Source organism: Electrophorus electricus, chromosome 18 (assembly GCF_041902795.1).
Source record: "Electrophorus electricus isolate QZ-2024a chromosome 18, ASM4190279v1, whole genome shotgun sequence".
In the NCBI taxonomy this organism is placed as follows: Eukaryota; Metazoa; Chordata; class Actinopteri; order Gymnotiformes; family Gymnotidae; genus Electrophorus; species Electrophorus electricus.
Genome location: NC_137514.1, coordinates 19,962,872 through 19,984,841, shown reverse-complemented (window position 1 = coordinate 19,984,841; position 21,970 = coordinate 19,962,872). Strand labels below are relative to the sequence as shown.

General features: G+C 42.0%; 1 protein-coding gene across 2 annotated transcripts; it reads left to right on the top strand.

Annotated features, from left to right (window-relative positions):
• Positions 1-1,872: 1,872 nt before the first annotated feature.
• On the top strand, positions 1,873-21,671 carry LOC113583527 (histo-blood group ABO system transferase-like). Of its 2 annotated transcripts, XM_035534593.2 has the most exons (15): positions 1,873-2,026; positions 2,530-2,682; positions 2,824-2,906; positions 3,710-3,788; positions 3,913-4,407; positions 4,496-4,823; positions 4,945-6,034; positions 6,145-6,459; positions 10,470-10,532; positions 12,348-12,424; positions 13,181-13,216; positions 13,355-13,405; positions 17,902-17,931; positions 18,119-18,253; positions 20,533-21,671. In XM_035534593.2, the coding sequence occupies exons 10-15, from the start codon at positions 12,369-12,371 to the stop codon at positions 21,215-21,217; spliced, it is 993 nt and encodes a 330-aa protein (XP_035390486.1). In that variant the 5' UTR covers positions 1,873-2,026; positions 2,530-2,682; positions 2,824-2,906; positions 3,710-3,788; positions 3,913-4,407; positions 4,496-4,823; positions 4,945-6,034; positions 6,145-6,459; positions 10,470-10,532; positions 12,348-12,368; the 3' UTR covers positions 21,218-21,671. The 2 variants fall into 2 exon arrangements, with proteins under 2 accessions (XP_035390486.1, XP_081557746.1); XM_081701620.1 differs by lacking the exons at positions 3,913-4,407; positions 4,496-4,823 and having other exon boundaries at positions 5,825-6,034.
• Positions 21,672-21,970: the final 299 nt, after the last annotated feature.

Genomic DNA, 21,970 nt, shown 5'->3' with positions numbered 1-21,970 from the left:
TCTTGGACACCCTCCTGACTCCAGGTGCATGTCCATATGCGGAAGCAGGGGAGTCGTACGGAACCATGTCTGGCGACCGGGACTGGTATAATGATTTTCAGTCCTCAGAATTGGACTCCGTGGATTCCTACTATCCTGCGGAGAGACCTTCCCTCATCCTGGCTTCACTCCAGGGATCCACAAGGAGGGAGGAACCCACTGAATGATTTTGGGGGGTGTATGGTCTGGGGTCAGGCTCTGCGGAATCCTATGGAGACCAGCCGGACTATGAGAACCGGCGCTCAGAGGTGGACTCCACTGGGTCCTACAACCCCTGCCTGGATGATTATGGGGTCTATGCTGATTATGGAGAGAAAGGGGAGTGTAGCGACATTAGTCTGCGGTCGGACATGGGGTCTGATCGTGAGCAGGACACTCCAATGGAGGTGGAAGAGGACTCTCATCGGGATCTTCCCTCCCACAGCGACGCTAAAGGCCCCGAGAACGATGCGCTCCCAACACCAAAGGCTCCGCCCTGGGCACGCCACCCCACAGCGCATGCATCCACGACTAAGTCTCGTGAAGGTACAAAGGCAGTGGCGCCAGTGCCTACACCGGAACCCGGCAACGCAGCTGGTATGTTTCCCGACGCGCATGCGCCAAAACCAGGACAGCCGCCGCTACCCCAGCTAGCGAAAGACAATCCCCCCCAGGCAAGTCGGCCTCCAACCCAGCTGACAACTGGGGGACTGGCTGTGGTTCATTTCCCCTACTCTGGACTGTTTAATATGTGTGGTGTTATTCATGTGTCTGTGCCCATGCCCGTTAGTGTGTGCGTCCCCGTGTCTGTCGTCGTCCTGGTCCCTGTCCTTCCCCTGCTGTCCTGCTCGCGCTGGCCCGTGGCAGGTCATCCAGTCCTTTTACCTCGCCGTTTGCCGTTGGTCTCAGGGCTGCAGCCCAATAGGCAGGCAGAACTCACCTGCAGGAAAGAGGCAAACACCCTGGACAAGGTGGTCGATCACAACATCCTCTTCGACTGCCTCCTGGAGAAACACCTCTCACTTCATGTCAGCCACATTAAAGTCAAAACTCCAGAAAGCAAGTTGTTTGCTAGCTGCATACATTAACAAAGATGTGGATGAGTCACTTATTTATCAGTAAGTCACTGGGAAATGTTCATTTATCTAGAAATGTCAGTATTTCTAAATTCCCAGCAATGTCCTGCTCCTTTATCAAGTATTATTATTACATCTGGTTGATAATATGATGCTTGCATTTAAGTAATGTTAAAAACATTACAAGATAATATGTGATCATGTCATTTTTCTGTCATGCTAGCATAACACGGGTTTTTTCTCATGTACACGAGTCATTTCCATACAGTGTAACGTTGCTCACCCAAGTCTTCACGTTTTATAGTAACAGAAAACAAATATCAAAAGGTTGCCGGTTCAAGCCCCGCCATTGCCAAGTTGCCACTGTTGGGCCCTCGAGCAAGGCCCTTAACCCACAATTGCTTGAATAGTACTCACAACTGTAAGCTGCTTTGGATAAAAGCATCAGCTAAATACCATAAACATAAAAAGTAATAAGAGAATTGTAATAAATAATGTAATAAATGTAATAAAGCCATATTGCCTGACTTAATGATTTGTTAACACAGACCTAGAGAGGGGCGCGTCGAGTGTAGCCAATCCTTATTGGTCTGTCAGGATTTTCAGAAACGGAGACTCGGGACAGAGTGACCAATCAGGTCCATGGCGCCAACACCGTGTAGCCAATCGTCGCGAGTGGAATTCCTCCTTCTGTCCAATGGCGGGAATGTTGAGCGAATGTTTGGTGACCGGGGGGGGGGTCACTGGCGCACAAACGTCCGAACGCCGAGCCCGCGAAGTTTAAGTTAGTCCGCGAGACCAACGGCCAAATACTGCGTATGGATTCACTCTGAGACGCGACATCTCTAGACCTAATTATTCTTCTAGATGCAGTCAGCTAACGTACCGTGTTGTCATTCCGAGTTAAGACAAGCACAGCGTTCTCGCCAGAAGTAATTTTATCCGCTATTTATTATGCATTTGTTTGGTAACTAGTTACGTGTAGAATTCTTGGAACTAAGCTGGCTAGCAAACGTGACTGTGTATTGACGACTGTTTTGTAAGATAAAGCTAAACCATTAATATAGCTAATATAATAATATACAATGTATGTTAACTTAGATTCTCGCCGGTTGTATGTTGTATGCTGGACCTACTCCAGTATCAACAGCTGGCAGGTTAACTAGTTAACCTAGGTTAACTAGCTACAGTTTGCTGTAGGTACTGGTAAACATTAATGTACCACAATGCTGTTATCCAGCTAGCTAGGTTAGCTGTTTAACAAGCTGTTTTTTAAAATAACGTTTTAACATTAACGTCTGAAATTGTGTTAAATCCCACGACAAGCTTCTTCTTTTTCATATTTGTTTTAAAAGTCTTTATAAGATATATCAATTTAAATGTCGCAAAAATATTCACAAACACGTTTATGCTATTTACGGAAACCCCTACCCAGCCCAAAGGCAAATATTCCAAGCCTCACAGGGCATTGGCGGACTCAGAGTGGATTTGCCGACTGAGAAAGTTCGCCAGCACCGGGGTCTGGCCTTCTGGTGACGGTAACAGGCCTGCTCCAAGGCAGAAGAAATGGTGCGGGCTGTTTCAACGGGTACGAGTGTATACTTCCCACAATACATATTTTTAATCCGTATTACATAGGTGTCACTTGCAAATATTTAATATGTTCGGTGCAAGATGTTGTATAACAGTAATTAAAGGATTTACATTACATATGTAATCATTATTACAGATTGAGAAATGTCCAATGCAGGCTAATGGCCAGCCTTCTTTGGTCAGCTGCAGAAGTGTAGGTGTGGATTTCACACTCAGAAGGTACGTCCAGCAACTGTTTTTCCCCATTCACGTTGATGGCTCATAATACTGATTCGGAGTACAATAATAATACATTGTATTGTTAGAAAATCCCCAGTGCTGAAAGTTACACTTCAAATGTTAATTTAGGTCCGGCTAGACACCTTAACATTTTTGTGTTCATCCAAGATGTTGGTTTCAGTTTCCAGTAGTGTCTGTAGTAAGTAAGCAATTGTAATTCTTGATCTCCTCTATGCAGCCAGGAAGGGAGTCTCCCTGGAAGTTTCATTTTTGCAATCTAATTAGACTAAAAGGTGCCGAAACTCGAAACTTGAATTTAATCTCCCCCACTTTGCTCTCAAACAAGGAGCTATATAGAATTAGGTGACAACTGTCCTATTGCTCAGTTAATGACTGAGGAATTAAGTGATGACTGTCCTATTAATAGCCCAGCCAACACCCGATCAAATATCATCTGTACACATTTGTGTATAATGTCTCTAACATTAAGTTGAGTCACTGAGAAGGATTTCCATGGATTGCTTGCATTAAATCTAGCGTTAATTGTCACCATAGTCCTCTTGCAGAAATTATCAAGTTTTTAGATGGACTACCCTTATTATTCTAAATATATTCCATGTATGCTAGCTATCTTATACTCACTAAGAAACAACAAACATTTGAAGAAGCAATACTTTTTTTTTTTAATGTCCCCTTTAATAATTGTTTTGTCTGTCAGTGTTGATAAGTGCTGTATATGTAAACATATGTTTTGTCTATGAGTAATGATAAATGCTGTTTATTTTCTACATGGTGTTACACAGCCTGCTGCAGGGTCTGTCCATGAACCAGTGACTCAGGCTCCAGTCATAAGTCCTCCACCATCATGGCCTTTTATAGTCAGTAGGTAACATCACATTCAGTTGTATTGGTATGCAAATATATTCATTATTTGCATTTGATTATGGGTGGAGTGTGTTAATACTTTATAATTTTTATGATTATTATTATTGTTAATTATCTGAAGACTACTTCATCAAAGATGTTGACTCCTGAAGCTGCCACAGCAAATTCAGAATCCTTGTTTGTGGCTGGAAGGTTTGCCACCAGAAGACCACAGCTGGACAATGAACACGCTGTTCCTGGTGGGAGCAGAGGGTAAGCCAGAACTGCGAGCTGACCTGCAGCTTTGGTACTACCCACCGCAACCAGGGCGCCTGAGTCACCAGGTTCCGGCACTAGACCACTTTTTTGCACATCCACTACTGGTGTGGATGCCATATAGGTTGTGGACGGTTAAGGTGGTCTGTCCCAATCCTGCCTGTGGACAGCACAAGCTCACCGGAGCAGGCCTGCACACCAGGGCATGGCAGGTTCTTGACGTGGACAGGGTTTATAACATGGTGACCGAGACACTCACCTGCACCGAATGTAGCTCCACCTATGTTTCCTGGAGTCAGACGGTCCTTCAGCAGCTTGACTTGACCCACCGCTCTGAATTCAGAGTTATTCTCACACAAAAGTAAGATTTATTTAATCTCGCAGTTGAAATCACATTGTCACATGTAGTACAAAGATTTGTTCTTACATATTTCCTTTCTGTGTCCAAGGTATGCTTGTGACATTGGGGTCGTTTGGCTGCTGCGTGAACAAGGCCTGGGGGACAACCCCACACGGGTGCTAAAACAACTGAGGGACAACCACACGGAGGAGTGGCTACACCGTGTCACCCGGTTTACAACACAATGTGTGGACTTCCTGCACCACCCCAGTCTGCTGCCCACGGTCTTCCCTGAGCCTCCAGAGCCTGCTGTGGTGCCAAGCTTCAAATGGCTCCAGGTCGTTTACAGCCAGGATATACTCACGAGGCTGGATGAAATCAAGGCCAAGATAACCTCAACATATGGAGCCATCTTGAAGTTGGAGTCAACCAAAAAAGTGAGGGAAAATTTAAATTAAATTAGCCTAATAATATTATGTCCTGCCCACCGGTTGTTTTTTCATTTCATGTTTTGGCACATGCACTTATAGGAGTCCTCTTAACCTTTGTGTACTTCAGGTCGCCAAGAAGCTGGATGGGATGGTGTCAGGGACGGCCCTCTGGCTCACCTCTGGGCAACGAGCTGGGTCAGGTGCTCACCAGCGTGCCTGGACGTTATGGCAGCCGGTCTTATGAGGAGGTATTGGTGGGCGGGTGTGGTGCCCCCATTGTGTTGTACGTTAATTGCGGCTGCTGCGCAGAAGCAGGAGAAGCAGAGATGAAGACCAGGTTCAGTGGATGGAATTCCCTGAATATAAGACTGGACATCTGGCATTTCATGTGGAGGATCGCTTTGGGATGCACCACTTATGCCCACCAGCTGTATCCCCTCTTTATGGCACGACTTTCCACATGCATATTTGAGTGGGATGCATCTGACATCGCTCTCCTCCGCAGAGCAAAAAGAGAGCAGCTCATGTCCCAGGGCCTGCCTGAAATGACAGATGCAGAAATGAACAGACATCTTACTAAGCAGGAACTGGTTCTCCACTGTCGGAGGAGAACGCGAGGAGAGGAGACCACTGTTCTGCTCATAGAACAGCTGCTAAGAGAGCTCACAGGGAGCAGTGGCAACGATTCCCTCGGTGTTCCTCTACTGGACCATGAAAGGATGGCACACATCTGATATGTACAAAAAAAGTATGTGAGGTGCATTCAGGACCCAGCAGGTGTAGCGCTCTACACAGACAGGAAGCACCACAAAGGGTGGGGTGCTTCTGAAGATCTACCGATGTGCTAGAGGTTCAACCTCTCTGGAATCATTTCATTTGCACCTTAACCGCTTCATCCCGTGTGCGTGCGTGTGTGCGTGCGTGTGTGCGTGCGTGTGTGCGTGCGCGTGCGTGTGCGCGTGCGTGTGCGTGTGCGCGTTCCTAATTACTGTTTTATCTGTTTCTAGGTACCTGCACCAACAGCCTCAACTTCCAAATCTACCTGCTGGAAGGGCTTCACAGGTGGAACCAGGACCGGGCTGCAGCGTCCCTGTCTTCAGGACCGTTGGCTCTCCATAGCTACTCAGACAACATGGTTCATTATGTAAACCAGAACTATGAGAAGCTGTTTGGCAGGAAGTTGGTCCCCAAGTTCTGTTCACCTGCGTGCTACACTGGTAAGACATACTGTTATTGCTGATATTGTGGTGATGTATCCTGAGATTTTATCAGTTTTACCATTTTGTTTATTAACTTTATTATCCAACCCTTTGTTTCTGTTTTTAAGGTGAGTTTCTAGGAGTTCAATATCTGTTCCAGCAGACTGGTCAGGCACTGCAGGATATGAACCCTGATTCAGAAGAGACGGCCAAGTTAATTGAAGAGTTTGACTTGGAGGAGGAGAGGGCAGAGGAAGAGGGGTTCTGTGACGTGCAGGATCCCACAGTAATGAACATGGAGGTCCTTTAGTCACTTCAGTCAGTTGCCTCTTTAAAGACCACTGCTCCTTTGTCTCTCAAGTCCAGTGCACATTCCAGCACCTCTGCCCTGCCTCCCAGTTCTTCCTTTCAATACTCAGGGTCTTCTTCTGAAGATGGAGATGGTAAGTACTATTGCCTGTATCCATTAATTATTTAAAGACTAGTTTAAACAGGATTGAACATGCATATTTAAATGTTCATTTAAGAAAATGTATTAAATCAACATTAGAAAACAGTGGTGCACTGGAAAAAAAAACAAAAAACAAAACTTTCCAATAGTGAATTTCTTTTGGATAACAGGCTAGAACTCCTCAAAAGCAATTGCAGGAACAGAAGCATCCACGTGAATGCAGTTTGTCAGACAATAGGCCAGGCAAAACAAAGATTTCAGCCCATCAGGCCCCAAGAAAGAATTAACGCACAGCTGTTACCAAAATCTCTAGTGGCTGGAACCACCTCTTTGACACCAGCCACAACTTTTTAGCCACTAACATTTGTCCAGGTAATGCCAATGATTCAGGCATTGCCAATGACTCCAGCAGCGTTGGTCCCAGGCACTGTAATTCATCCAGCAGCGGTGGTCCAGGCGGTTAAACCTCAGCCAGCAGTTTTTGTCCAGGATGTTAAACCTCAGCTAACACCATTGGTCCAGGATATTAAAACTCACTTAACAGTGGTGGTCCAGGACACTACCCTACATCCTGCAACCAACCCTGGCACCGTTCGAAGAAGACCATACAGGCGAACTGTGCAGGCAAATACCTGCAAGAAGTGCGGCCAGTTCCGCACTAATGAAACAGGACACAGCCAGTTCAGGGGCACAGTATTCTGCCCTCAATCTGAGTCCGCCACCAAAGAGCAGTGGTTGGAGGTTATGAGACGGAGGTTGTCTACATGATGTAAATGGTTTTTGTAATTTACTAAAATTGTATAGGTCTACTTCAAAGTTGTGTGTGTGTGTGTGTGTGTGTGTGTGATTTTAGCCACATTTGCTGTATGGTGTTTTAAATTTTACTGTTTACATGTGAATATTTGATTTTGAAGGAAAATTTTTTTTTTGTTTCATTTATGAAGGCAAGTATAGCTCAGTTATAGCATCCTTTTTATGTAGGAGTATTATGTAAATTTCTGAGGGCTTTTGTTTTTAATGATTGAATAGTAGGGCTTTAGACAGTCAGTACAGCTGTTTCTAAAGCACAGCGTTTTGAAATACTGCTCCGAAATGTGAGTCATTGTTTCACACGACATCATTATCAATAGTCATTATCAATATTGGTTACGGTGACGAGTGCCAATGGCCTATAGCCTGTACCCATTAGATGTTACTGTGGAGATGGGTGCCAGATTGTTTTGAAATCTTATAAAAATTTTAAAATTGCTGTGAACGTTTGTGTTTTACAAAGCCCCATTTTACTTTTACGGCATTTGGCACATGCCCCTATACTGAGCGACTTAGAAAAGTGCTTTGTTATTTACTCATAGACTACATCCTAGCCATTACAGTAGGTTAGAGTCCAAGATGCCAATGAACAAGAATACTGTTGAAATATAGGGTTCAATGCTGATGCCTATAAGTACAAAATTCAGGTCTTGCTAAAACAATGAGTACTAGAGTTTGTTACAGTGGTGTGAAAGTGTTTGTCCCCTTTCGATATCTTTTTTTTTTTTTTTTTTTTTTGCATGTTTGTCAAATGTTTCAGATCATCAAACAACTTTAAATATTAGTCAAAGATAACACAAGTAAACACCAAATGCAGTTTTCTAATGAAGGTTTTTATTGTTGAGGGGGGGGGGGGGAAATTCCAAACTAGCATGGTCCTGTGTGAAAAAGTGATTACCTCTGGTGTAAAAGTAACACAGCACTTCAGAAAAGGAACATCACACCAACGGTAAAATGTGGTGGTAATGTGATGGTCTGGGGCTATTTTGCTGCTTCAGGATCTGGAAGACTTGCTGTGGTAAATGGAACCATGAATTCTGCTGTCTACCAAAAAATCCAGAAGGAGAATGTCTGACCACCTCTTCGTGACCTTGTGACCAAAACACATTTGGGTTCTGCAGCAGGACAATAATCCAAAACACACCAGCAAGTCCACCTCTGAATGGCTTAAGAAAAACAAAAATGAAGACTTTGCAGTGGCCTAGTCAAAGTCCTGATCTGAATCCGACTGAGATGCTGTGGCATGACCTTAAAAAGACGATTGTGAACGAGTTACAACAATTCTGCAAAGATGAGTGGGCCAAAATTCCTCCACAGTGCTTTAAAAGGCTCATTGTTAGTTATCGCAAACACTTGATTGCAGTTGTTGCTGCTAAGGGTGTCCCAACCAGTTATTAGGTTTAGGGGACGATCACTTTTTCACACAGGGCCATGTAGGTTTGGATATTTTCCCCCAAACCAAAACTGGAAGTTACCACACAGCAAGAAAGGTAGCTTAAACTTTCCCTGGCTCTGCTGCTTTTGGTAGGAATAATTCCCTCTAGTTGTTTATACCACTGAAGCGTTCATCAGGAAAGGTAAGATGGAGAAATAGGACACCAGAGTTGAGATAGGAAATTGAACATACAGCACAGTTGAACATACAGGAAATGTTCCCAAGCAATTATCCCCTCCCTGTTCCACGTTTCAGTGATAGTCATTGACTGAGCTCTGTCTGGACTGCTTGTGTCTCTGGGTTTGGCACCCTACTGAAAGGGAAGTTGGGTTGTAAGTAGGATAAGCACAGGGGTGCAGGTGCAACACATTTTAATTATCCACTGGTCACCTGAGCTGTCTCTGCAGTCACAGACGATGCTCAGCCTGCCTCCTGCTGCAACAGATAGAATAACAATAAAAAAATAAAAAAATAAAGCACAAAACAAATAGTCATGTAAATACCTGACTATATAAATAGGTTTTCAGTCCAGCCTTATGTATTGAGACTGTCTGGCTCGTGAACATTTACAGGAAGGTTATTCCATGGTGTAGGAGCTTTATAGGAAAAGGCTCTGTCCCCTTTGGTAGAGTTTCTTGCTACTAGTAAATAACCTGCACCTTTTGATCTAAGCATACGTGGCAGGTCGTAATGCATTAGGAGTTCCCCAAGGTTTAGATCAGCCTATGTTTTGACAACTGACATGGGTCAGGGTTAACTCATGTTTTCCTGGCTGCTAATTTGAATGATTTACACATGTTAGGTACATTGTCTTTAGATGTGAGGCTTTCAGACTTTCAGTCATCTAGTATAACAAGTATATGGTTAGTATAAGGAGAGTTAGGAAAATCCATCCTAAACTGCTTCTACAGAATCAGTACCCTGGCCTGCAGAATCCCAGTTTAGTTAAAAAACTACTCTGTTTTAGACATGAAGGAGTCAGGCAGTCAGACTCCCGAACAAGTCTGCCAGACGCTGAAACTGAACTATTACTTCAGCTGTCTGTTGGCACTACCCACTGCTGCCAGTCACTCTGAATGTGAGATTAACCTTCACGCGCTTTAATTTCTATACATAATCTGATCCTCTGACAATATCCAAGCTGCTAAAGCATATTGACTATGTATGTAAAACAACAATCCACCCACACCATTATTCACTTCTTACCATCTGTTTTACTGTTCTGTGCTTAGTGACTGTTTAATCTACTGTATGGTGACGTGTATAATTTATTGTATAGTGCTATGTACAGTTTTACTGTCTTTACTTTCCAGTTGCACTGCTGTCTGTTGTAGTTTTACATCAGTGTAGCACAGTGTACGGGACAAACTATATTTGAGTTCTCACTCAACATCTGTGGTGAGAAAGTGACAATAAAAACAACTCCAGCTCCATGTTGGCAATTCTGACTTCTAAACGTACACAGGTACACAGATTTGGCAATTTAGCACTTGTGTTATGTAATCACGTATTTGTGTACACATGTTTTTGTACACGCCTGCAAGTTAAACAAGCTCATTTGTATTCAGGTATAAAGCTGTGTTATAAGTAAAATCTGGTCCAGCTGGTTTTCTCTTTCTAAAGACAAGGGACATGAAGAAAAATCATAGCTATATCAATCCATTTGTACTCAGGAGAGAACCAAAGTACTGTTAGAGAAGCTTCGACACTGAATTAGAGATTAAGTAAATGTTGAAGAAATGTGTTTGTCCCTACAGCTTGGAACTAGCAGTCTTATGATCTGGAACACCTACTGAGAGAAAAACTTACACTATTTTCAGGTATTTGATGTATACTTTTTCTGTAGTGTTTATTTTTCTGCTGTTTATAAGTGTGGTGTTTACATAGTTGCCCTAATCCGATGCACTACATGGGTGAATCCTAAAGAATGAGGGCTATGGGTTTGCAGTTTTAACTAAAAGATAGGGTGACCCACCATCTATTACTGTTAGTGAAGCAACTGTGGGAGGAGCAGGTCCTATACTCCTCATTCTGGTGGCACTGCAGGACTACATCAACAACATCATCTTATTTAAATATGGTTTATTTAAATATGGTCCTATGGGTTTCAAAAGGCGTTCATCGGAAGCTTGTTTGTGGTGATTAAATTCCTGTGGATCTTTTGAAAAGTAGAGTTTTAATTAAGTTAAGTTATCCTGCATTAGGGTTGTAGGATGAAGTCCCAAGGAGTTTATGAGCCCCTGGTTTTCCTAGTAAGGGTGCTGAATGCTAATTTGGGTGGTTCAGACACCCAAATTGAACCCTAATTTGGGTTGGCGAGACCTAATCCTGGGTAGTTGAGACACCCTTGAGCCAAAATATTTCTGTCCTTGGAAAATGCCAGTCCCCCATAGAAGGAAGAAAATCTGACCCAAAAGGTTATAAATTAAGCTATCTATCAGCTATCTATGCTACACATTGTTCATGATGTGGGATATAAATTTGGGATTTGATAAAATATTTACAGGTATAACCCTCTGAGTAAAAATCACACAGATGAGTATACCAGCAGTTAGAGACGCATCAGGAAAAGGCTTTGGGAATGTAATTAGTACAGAAATGCATGCTTATTAATAAGTACTGGTTGTTCTTTGTACTCCTTGTAAATGGACCCATGATATATATTTCCATTATACAACCACAATCATTTACAGGTGTAAATAGCAGTTGCCCAAATAATTCTGAAATACAGAAAATACCTACTCTCTTATATATCAAGCCTACTGGAATGGAGTAATAAAAAATGGAGGTCTATAGAGGCAAAACTTCCTCCTGATTAATGGGTAGAACCAAGAAGTTTGAGCTAGGATTGATATTTGCATGACTTTATTTCCCTTGAAGCACAGGAAAACAAGTGTCGCCGTTGATCATGGTTTATTTAAAAGTTTCATTATATCCATAATGAATAAACTGCAGTGACTAAGTTACAACATCCATTTTATGTGATAGCTAGTCAAGACCTAGCCTTCTGTTGTACCGCCAGATCCCCTAGCAGACTACAATACCCAGCAACCCGTTCATCACCCGGTCAACGACTCGTCCAATCAGATCAGTGTCACCGGAATAATGACTGTTATTAAATCTCTGTGATTTGGATTGTCCCTTTATACACTCTTGTTTGTTCTTCACCCTGAGTTATCCCACAACCCCTAAACGAAAAATAAGTCAACCTACTGTTTCCTATCCGCAAGCGTCTCATTTTGCTTGCCACATTACAGCTTTCCCTGTTCTTGCTGGTTCAGACTGGACTTTCCACATTCTCCTTAGTCTATGCCTACTCTGGGTAATTTGTTTCATGACTGAGGACTTGTTTTCCTTCTGGGGCAAACCATCAAGTTTAATGAAGTAGCAAAAGTAGACCTGTACCCAGCCCAGGACATGTTACTACTTAAAAAGCCCGAGTTGTGCAGTGAAACTGGAAGCTTGGTGGAAGACACAGATGCAGAAAAGCATGTGAACCATGTGAGTGTGAGGGAGTATGATGGTGTGTGTAAGAGGTTTGATGGTATGTGCAAGAAGTAAGTTTGAATAATGGTTTAAGGTGCATCTCATAGATAGGAGTGAAAGCTCTAAATGTACTTGTTCCTTTATTGCAGGGCTAAAGAAAAATCTGCACCATGCCATCGAATAAATACTTGTTTTTAGTGCTATTGGCAGGAGCTCTGATGGTTTGGTATGTAACTAGCCTTTTGATGCCTTCAAAACATTTGCTGAATTAATCTTATTTTTCCTGAACACTCAGAACAGTATTTTATTGTTACCCTATACAATTGTTATTGTACTAATAACAAAATAATATTGATAACACTACACAACTCATATCAGACAAATCCAGTGCAACGAACCAGGAAACAAACGCTTATGGAGATTAATCTTTGCTGAAAAAAATGCCTTACATGTACTCAACCACATTAATAACAAATTAAACTTTAATCCTGGCTTTGGATATAGATTTGTTATAAAACAAATATTACACCACAAACATAACTATGTACATAAGAGCTATTTAGATAACTGTAATCTAAAGAGCTAGGACTGAAAGATAAGGCAGACAGATCCATGTGTATATTAGATAGCCGAAGCTCTACTGTACTCCCATAATGGACAGTCTAAATGTTTATGCATGTGTAAGTGCTGGCCAGGGTGGTCTATCCTGTCCCAAGCATTATTAAATTCATGTGATGGCCACATTTATTACTGTTGGTGCTTTCTTGTAACAATATATAACAATATGTCTCCAGATGTAGGTAAATGTAGGTTTGAATATAGCTGAGCTCTTTGATCTCTTTTTAGCCTTTTGTTTGATGTATAGTTTGATGTTTACATTTTTTTCAACCTTGCACTGTAAAGAGGCAACTTCCCTCAGTGTCTATTTATATGTATAACTCTACTGTTATGTCATCTGAAGCTGATCTTTTCAATTTATCAGGGTAATTTACCTGGGCTACGCCTCACACATGTTCAGGTAAGCCATAAACTGCTGCACACAACCTCAGTTCACACTTGTGCTTATATGCATGTAATAAGAGTCCAATGGTAAGAACCCATGCACATACAAACATACAGAGAGAGAGAGCTTCATTATAAACTGTTCTGTTTTCAGAAATATGCAACTGGGGAAACAAATGTTAACACATGCAAGAAACTGTAATACGTAAGTACATATTTAAGAACACACAGTTGAATTGGTCTGTGTATCACATTGCATCACAGTACTCTCAAAGATCCTAAATCAGCTTTTTAAAAGAAGAATGTAACATAAACCAGTCAAGTGTAAGTTCATAAAGAGCAATTTCTTCTTCCCAATTTCTTTTCAATATGTTTTATTTAGTTTACAATAATTACAATCAGTGTCTTTACACTCACATGAGCACATGACATGGAAAGCTACAAGTGAATGTTAGCCAATCTACTGCTGCTGAGCAGTTGCCACCCCACACCAAGATGCAGTACATCAACACTCTCGATGGAACAGTGGTAGAAGAACACCAGCAGCTTCACCTACAGATTGTTTTTCCTGAAGAACCTCAGGAAGTAGTCACTGCTGTGCTTTCTTGACTATTGCAGTGGTGTTGGTGGTCCAGGAGAGATTCAGTGGTGTGCATGCCCAGAAACCTGAAAGCAGGGACCCTCTACACTGTCCCTGTTGATGTACAGTGCAGATAAGGGTCGATAATGAGTTCTTTTCTTTTAGAAGAGTCAAAGATGATATTGTTTCTTGAACACCTCCTTGCCAGTCTTTGGACTTCAACCCTGTAAGCTGTCTCATCTACTCCTGAAATAAGTGCCACCACAGTTGTCATCCACAAACTTGTTGATTGTGTTTGTGGAATGTGTTGGTCACAGTCGTAGGTGTAGAAGACATAAAGAAGGGGACTCAGAACGCAGTCCTATGGTGCACCAGTGCTGAATGTCAAAGTGGAGGAGAGGTAGATGCCTATACTGATAGTCTTGAGGTGGTTGGTCAGAAAGTTCTTTATCCAGTGGAAGATTGGTGGTGAAATTCCTAAGTCAATGAGTTTAGTGACAAGGCTGCCCAGTATGACTTCAGTGCTGAAGTCTTTAAAGCTCCCCTGGTGTTCAAGGTGGGACATTGCAGTGTGAAGTGCAGTAGTGATGGCATTTGTAGACCTATTTACTCTGTAGTCAAACTGGCATGGGTCAGAGGTGGGTGGGAGTTTGGCTTTGATGTGGTGCAGGACCAGTCTCACAAATTACTTCATAATGAGTTGAGTAAGTACAACTGGACAGTAATCATTGAGTCTTTTTTCGCAGTGGAATTATCATGGTAGACTTCAGCACCCTTCCTGTCGCACCTTCAGGGCCATCAGCTTTCCTTAGGATAACTGCTCTGAGCAGACATTTCACATCATGCTCTTCTACAGTGAGGATGTGGCTGGTGGAGGTGATGTTTCTGTTGCCACTGCATTTATCTCATAGGAAGCAAAGAAAGAATTATGTTCCTCTGCAAGCGAGATGTTTCCATCAGCAGTCATACAGTGGCTGGTCTTGTAGTTGCTGAGTTGTTAGATACCCTGCCATACCCGGTATGAGGTCCTTAGTCTTTCTCTTTTAGGCTGGTTTAGCCTGCCTTATACCATTGTTCAGGTTGGCTCTGGCAGCACTGTGTAGGTCGTTGTTACGAGACCTGATGGTGAATGTATGAGCCTTGAGGAGAGTTTTTACCTCCTTTGTCATTCAGGGCTGTTGATTGGGATACACCCAGATGTGTTTCTTGACGGTGACATTGTCAACACAGTTCTGTATGTAGCAGAGTACAGTTGATGTGTGCACCTCCAAGTCCTGGTCCACAAAAATCTCCCAGTCAGTCCTATCAAAGCAGTTCTGCAGCTGCAAGGAAGCTCCTTCAGTCCATGCCTAAAACATCTTTCTGGTGAGTTGAATTCTTCTCCTAAAATGATCATCTGCTGGGATTAAGAAATTGGATCTGTGATCTGACTGGCTCAAGTGTGGTAGTGGTGTTGTCCTAAAGCTGTTTGGAAAAAACTGTAAGGTGGGCTTGTATCTAAGTCAGCTAGGTGATGACCCCAACAGTCTACTGATTGAGCAACCATGCTCTAATGGTGGGCCTGTGTGCAAAACAGTTAGATCATGGAACAGGTAAACAAAAAAAGTAAATAACCAAAGGGGAGGTGAACCCTGGCCGCTTTGTTGTTAGGCAGACAAAGACCTGCTAGACCACAGCAGCTATAAGACTACCTGTGTGTATAATTGCCCTTCAGAGGAATGGAGGATGACAAAACTAGAGGGGAAAAAAAACTAAACACCATGCCAAGCATGGGAAAAGGGAGAACCAAGGATGTCACGGGAAGAACAGCAGCCCGATGCACTGGGGAAAACTAAACTAAAACCTCCCAAACAAAACCAGAAAACAGGGAGCAACTGTAATGGCTAAGGGGAGCCTTGGGGGAGAGAGGGATTTGAGGGGGAAAACTGGAGAGGAAAGGGGGATGTGTAAAAACATGGACACCCTTGCAGCGCAGAAGTAAGGTGTAGCACAAGGGCTCACCCACTTCAATACCCAACTAGTTACCGGCTAAGAGCTCGGCTCAGAACTTTGGCAAAGACCCAGAACTGAGTGACTGGGTCACTGGGCTTATATAGACCTAGCCCTGCTTTTGGGCGTTAGGCCTGATTAGTGGTGCGCCTGACTCAAGACCTCCCTCTGGTGCCGGAGGGGGCCTCAGCCTGGCATCAACCCTTACAAAAACCTTATCTAGTGTATTTTCTCCTAGTAGCACATTTGATGTGCTGTTCAAATTTCAGAATAATTTCCTTAAATCTGGTTAAAATCACCAGCTTTTAAATGGTCTGCTTCTTGATAGGTATTTTGTTGTGTGTTTATAGCATTGAACAGCTATCCTAAAACTATGCTAGCATTAGCATTCAGTGAAATGTAAACTTCTCTTATTACGACAATGGATAGCTCGTGAGCAAGGTAAAATGGCCTGTATTTGACTGTCAGGGACTCCAAATGAGAGGAACAGTGTCTATGATTTTGGTATTGGAGCACTAGTTATGTACTGAAATGCAAACTCCCCCTTCCTTCCTCCTAACAGAATCTTTATCTCTATTAGTGAAATGATGTGTGGCCTGCTAGCTCAATGGTTACATCAGGGATATGTAAGTGTAGCTGTGTCTCTGTTAACAGAATGCAACAGTTCTCAACAGGACTCTGTGAGTTTGTTTGTGGAGATTTGTGGAGTAACTTTGGTTTGTTCATTTTGTTGGTGATGGATCTGGTGTTGGTCAGAAACATGCTGGGTAGTTCTGGCCATGTCCAGAATGTTGTGTGAGTGTAGAAATCCTGGATGGCCAGGTGTTCTGGCCATCTCCTTCGGTACTTTTTGTGAGTCTAGAAATTCAATCATAACAGCCAGTGTTGGTCAGGTTGGTCAGATGGTCAAGTGATCTTGGCAAGTGTAGGTTGGATTTTCACGACAAAGCATTGAGGGTCATGTAAACAAAAACAAAACGAGCACCGAAATGGAGAGTGTCAAGCGGGATTCTTCATTCTGTTCAGCTGTTTGCTGTTAACTGTCCAAATGTTCACGTGGTGCTGAACAAAGAACGAGAGAGAAGATGGTTTCTTTCTTGAGCTTCTTTCTTTTTAAAGTCTAACCTTGTTGAAGGGGAAACCAGAGAGAATGAGATGGGTATTTTGACCTGATTTCTATGTGTTATTAAACACTTCCCTCTTTCTTCCATTGGCGTAACTGTAAAGATGAGCAGTAAGGAGGTGGATGCAAGTGCGGAGAAGAGCGGGATTTATTAGGGGCAAATCTAAAGTTATAGTCGTTATGGTAGTCCAGGGTCATTGAGCCAATACGTAGAGTATGGAGATACATGATAAACACATGAAGACAAACAGGGGAAGTAGTCTATAACAGATGCTATGAAGACCTCGGAGGCTAACAAACACGAAGGCTAGGAGAAACACAAAGGCACGGACTAGAAACTCATATACAGGCAGATACAGGCTTTCAGATAGTCAATGAACAGCAGAGACACAGGACACCAGACAGGGTTTAAATGTATGACCTAATTAACTCTAAACTAGACACAGGTGAAAGTAATAACAGGTGTGGAAAACCTGTTGAGGCAGCAAAGAAAACGAAACCCAGGAACGGAACAACTAGGAAGTAAAGGAAAACAGACACGACAGGGAAACTATGGAAACAGAGACACCAGGAGGGTGGCCATTTGTGACAGTAACCTTGCTCTGTGTTACATGCTGGTTAGTATAGGACCTACACTTACTGTTTATTCCTATGAAAATCAGAACATAAACCAAACAGAACTGCATGGAGATGTTATGATGTACACATCTAAGGCAGATATAAAAATCCCTATACATTAGAATTAAAAGGAAGTAGATCTAATTTCTACATCAGTCCCATTTAGTACACAAACTAAATATTTTCCTCCACATTGTTGGCACCCAGTAATGAAGTACAACTCCCCAGCTCCTAAATTTCAGTTGAACCCCTGTCCTTAAATATGAGATTATTTCATTAGTTACTTGTGTGAGTAGGTTTGAGTTATATACATTTGCACCCAACCTAAAGAAATAGCCACTTATTAGTTTTTCCCTATGTGCATAACTGTATTTGTTTGATTTTGTTTTAGGCCTTTGTACACTCCAAGTTTACTGAATGGGTAAGTAATATATACTCACCAAGAGTACTCTTATTACTGATGATATCATGTTTATTGTTCTAATCAGAAGTAAGATGGGAACAATGAAATCATTATTGATTGTGTGCATGTTTGTGTTTGTTTACAGTTGTGTAAGTTCACTGAATAATTTGATCTCCCTTTGTTTGTGTCTTGGCTTGGCCAATAGCCGTAAGGACGTTGTTACAGTGACACCATGGTTGGCTCCAATTGTGTGGGAAGGCACATTTGACATGAATATCCTTGATGCCATCTATAAACCGCAGAACATCACCGTGGCAAACACTGTCTTTGCTGTCGGCAAGTACGTGACTATCACTTTTCTGGACATTTTCATGTATAAAGCATAAAGGTTATAATGTTCTTTATGAAGTTATATTTAAAATTCCTGGAGGTTAAACATTAGTCTAAACATGAAATGAGAAACATCTGGCAGGAGTGTTGGCAAAGTCTCAGCAGCATTTAATATTAAAATGCAGGAAGTAAAATTGCATAATGAAATCCTGAAGAAAAGAAAGAGAAGGACTGGTTGATTAAGCCTGAGACTGCCTTTTGCAACAGGATTTCAGAGGCAAGACAGTGTAAACAAATCAGTTGTTTTAAAAAGTTGTCAAGATCATTATTTGTTCCACTTATTATAACAGAAACTACATTTCATCAAATTTAAAAGCCTGTTCCTATTCCTGCAGAACGGGCTGTTGGTAAATGCAGCACGTGCACGTTTATTTCCAGGTCCTGCATTTGAAAAGATGCTTAAAGAGGAAGTTCACATTTCAGCATGTATAGGGTGAGGTCTAGACTCCTCATATATAAAAACTATCAGTTACATGAGTAGTTTGTTACAATGACTTAAAATAAAACTCCCATTGAACTCATCAATTGCAACATCCATATTTCAGTCACTGTACACACACCTTGGCTGAGACAGACACAAATGCCTTAGTTGACATTCTTTTTCATCAAAAGGATTCTCAGGCTAAAGCATTCAGTCATTTAAAATTCCTTTGCATGCTTGAATGACACAAATGTATTCTTCTGCTGTGTTGGGAGCACATCCCGGGAGCACTTGTGTTCCTGTTTGTGTTGCTATGCACTAAATAGTTAAGTGACCAATTATCACAAAAATATATCTGCCAAGTTTGTTTGTGTGTGTTTGTGTGTGTTTGTGTGTGTGTGTTCTGTCCTATATACACACACAGACATTGTATATATTTACACACAGGTCGCATTCATATTGATAGGGGCTCAAATAGAGATGGTATTTCCCCTTTGACCTGTCATCCTCTCTACCCCTTGCCATAGCATGTGTGTTGTACCTCGTAAAAATCTCAAGTTGTGATAGCAGTTGCTGCTTGCAGATGTTGGAAAATTGAGTTACTAGATGATTCAGTTTTAAAACCAGGAGGTTAAGACTAGGACAGAGCACGCATGCACGCGCGCACACACACACACACACACACACACACACACACACACATTGTGTATTTGTGTGCTGTGTCCTGGCCTGTGTGTGTGTGCGCGCTCTGTCCTGGTCTTAACCTCCTGGTCTTAAAACTGAATCATCTAGTAGCTCAGTGTGTGTGTGTGTGTCTGTCTGTTTTGCGCGTGCGTGTGCGCGCGCGCGTGTGTGTGTGTGTGCGTGCGCGTGCGTGCGTGCATGCACGCGTGTGTGCTCTGTCCTAACCTGTGTGTGAGTGCGTGCTCTGTCCTGGTCTTAACCTCCTGGGCCACGCACAAATTGGCTGCTGCTTCTCATCTGTGATATTTATCTGGATGGGACTAAATTGATCAGATGTGCCCTGAATTAGTTGAAAAACATTTGTTACTGCTGTCCTTTATGTCCCCTCCTTGTTATATACCAACTCCACCTTGAAACTCTACCTTGGTTTGAATAGTTTGAAACTCCACCTTGGATAATATTCTGTAAGGAACATGTAAATAAATAAACATTTTTGAAGGCCCTCACCCATCTTTGTCCTAAGCAGGCACACAAGGCCTGTCTGTTGCTGTATAGTGTTACACAGTTGTTTCATGAACACAAAGGCCCATCACTATTTTAAATGCTTTTAAGCTCACACGCAACATAATAAACTGTTAAAATGATCATTTCTTGTTTGTATTGTCTTAATACAGACCTCAACATAGTAGCCATGTTCAACGTCACTTGTTAGTCATGTAGTTGGGTTACCAATTCTTGATAAATATTTAAGCAGTCAAGCAGGCAGTAATGTAAATCAAGGCGTCCTTGTGTGGCTAGAGTAGTCATAATCAGGGACTCATAAGTAGTCATAATCAAGTGCTGTTTACGCACTGTGGACCTGTTTTCTGTTGGTTTAATATGGGAAGAATATGAAATCATAATTTTCTCTTTTTGTTTGACCATGTACAGTGTGAGATGCAAATAGCTGAAGAGAGAACAATACCTGCCTCTTACTGTATTTCAAATGGGACAAAAATATATGATTACAAAAATAATTTAATAATACGTTTTTCATTCATCTACTACTAGCTTTGTGCTAACTGTTGACTGAACTGATACTTCACAGTTAAATAAACCATATTTGTTCTTCTGCCCCACCCCAGATATGTGCAGTTCCTGAAAGATTACCTCGAGTCAGCAGAGCAGTACTTTATGCTGGGGTACCGTGTGCATTATTACATCTTTACAGACCAGCCAGAGGCAGTTCCTACGGTAACACTGGGTGCTGACCGTAGAATAACTACACTGAAAATTCCAGGCTCAGACCGCTGGCAGGAGATCACACTACGCAGGATGGAGATGATTGAGAATCTGATTGAGACCCAATTAGTCAGTGAGGCGGATTATATTTTTTGCCTCGATGTAGATACAAAATTCTATGGTCACTGGGGGGCAGAGAGTTTGAGTCGCCTTGTCGCCGCTGTACATTTTGGTTTCTACAGTGCGTCACGTGAACATTTCACATATGAGCGCCGGCCCGAGTCTCAGGCCTACATCCCATATGGAGAGGGTGATTATTACTATGGCGGGGCGATGATTGGTGGGCTTGTGAGAGAGGTGTATAAAGTCACTAAAACCTGCCATCTGTGGCTGGACATGGACAAAGCTAATTCCATTGAGGCAGTCTGGCAGGAAGAGTCCCACCTGAACAAATACTTTCTTTACAACAAACCCACCAAGTTGTTATCACCTGAGTACCTGTGGCATGGCCCATATGCAGGCAATGAGGTGAAAATTATCCGTTTCACACAAGTGTGGAAAGATGCTAGTAAGGTACGGCCAAACTAACCTCGCAAAACTATTCTGAATCTTTAGATATCACTTTCCTTAAAAAATTGGGATGAGTTAAATCAACAGTCGCATCTTAATTATAATAATGTTAGATTATGTTTAATAATGTTTATTTGTCTTTGCTAAGTTTTAAGTTTTTAACAATAGTTGTATACAAGGCCCTATTGTGCATAAATCTCTACACTAAATTGTCTCTTAGAGTAAATCAGAAACAGTTTAAAACTTTTGCAATCCTTGGGCCAAAGCAAATAGTTTGAAACTCCACCTTGGATAATATTCTGTAAGGAACATGTAAATAAAAAAAACATTTTGAAGGCCCTCACCCATCTTTGTTCTAAGCAGGCACACAAGGCCTGTATGTTGCTGCATAGTGTTACACAGTGGTTTCATGAACACAAAGGCCTATCACTCTTTTAAATGCTTTTAAGCTCCCACACAACATAATAAACTATTTACATGATCATGTCTTTGTTTGTATTGTCTTAATACAGCCCTCAACGTAGCCATGTTGAACATTGCGTCAGTGTAATGCTAGGTGGTGCCATTTCCAAATTAGCATTGGGAATTGAATGGTATATATACACCAGTTCATATGACAGAAGAGTGTTACTTCTTCAATAGCACAGAAAAGAAAATTGGATGTTTCTGTAACTTTCACTGTTTAATCCATGTTTAATCTGTTTAGCCCACTAAATGCATTTTAACTCTTCAGATGGCAGATCATCTAATGTTATATTAGATTTACTTCCA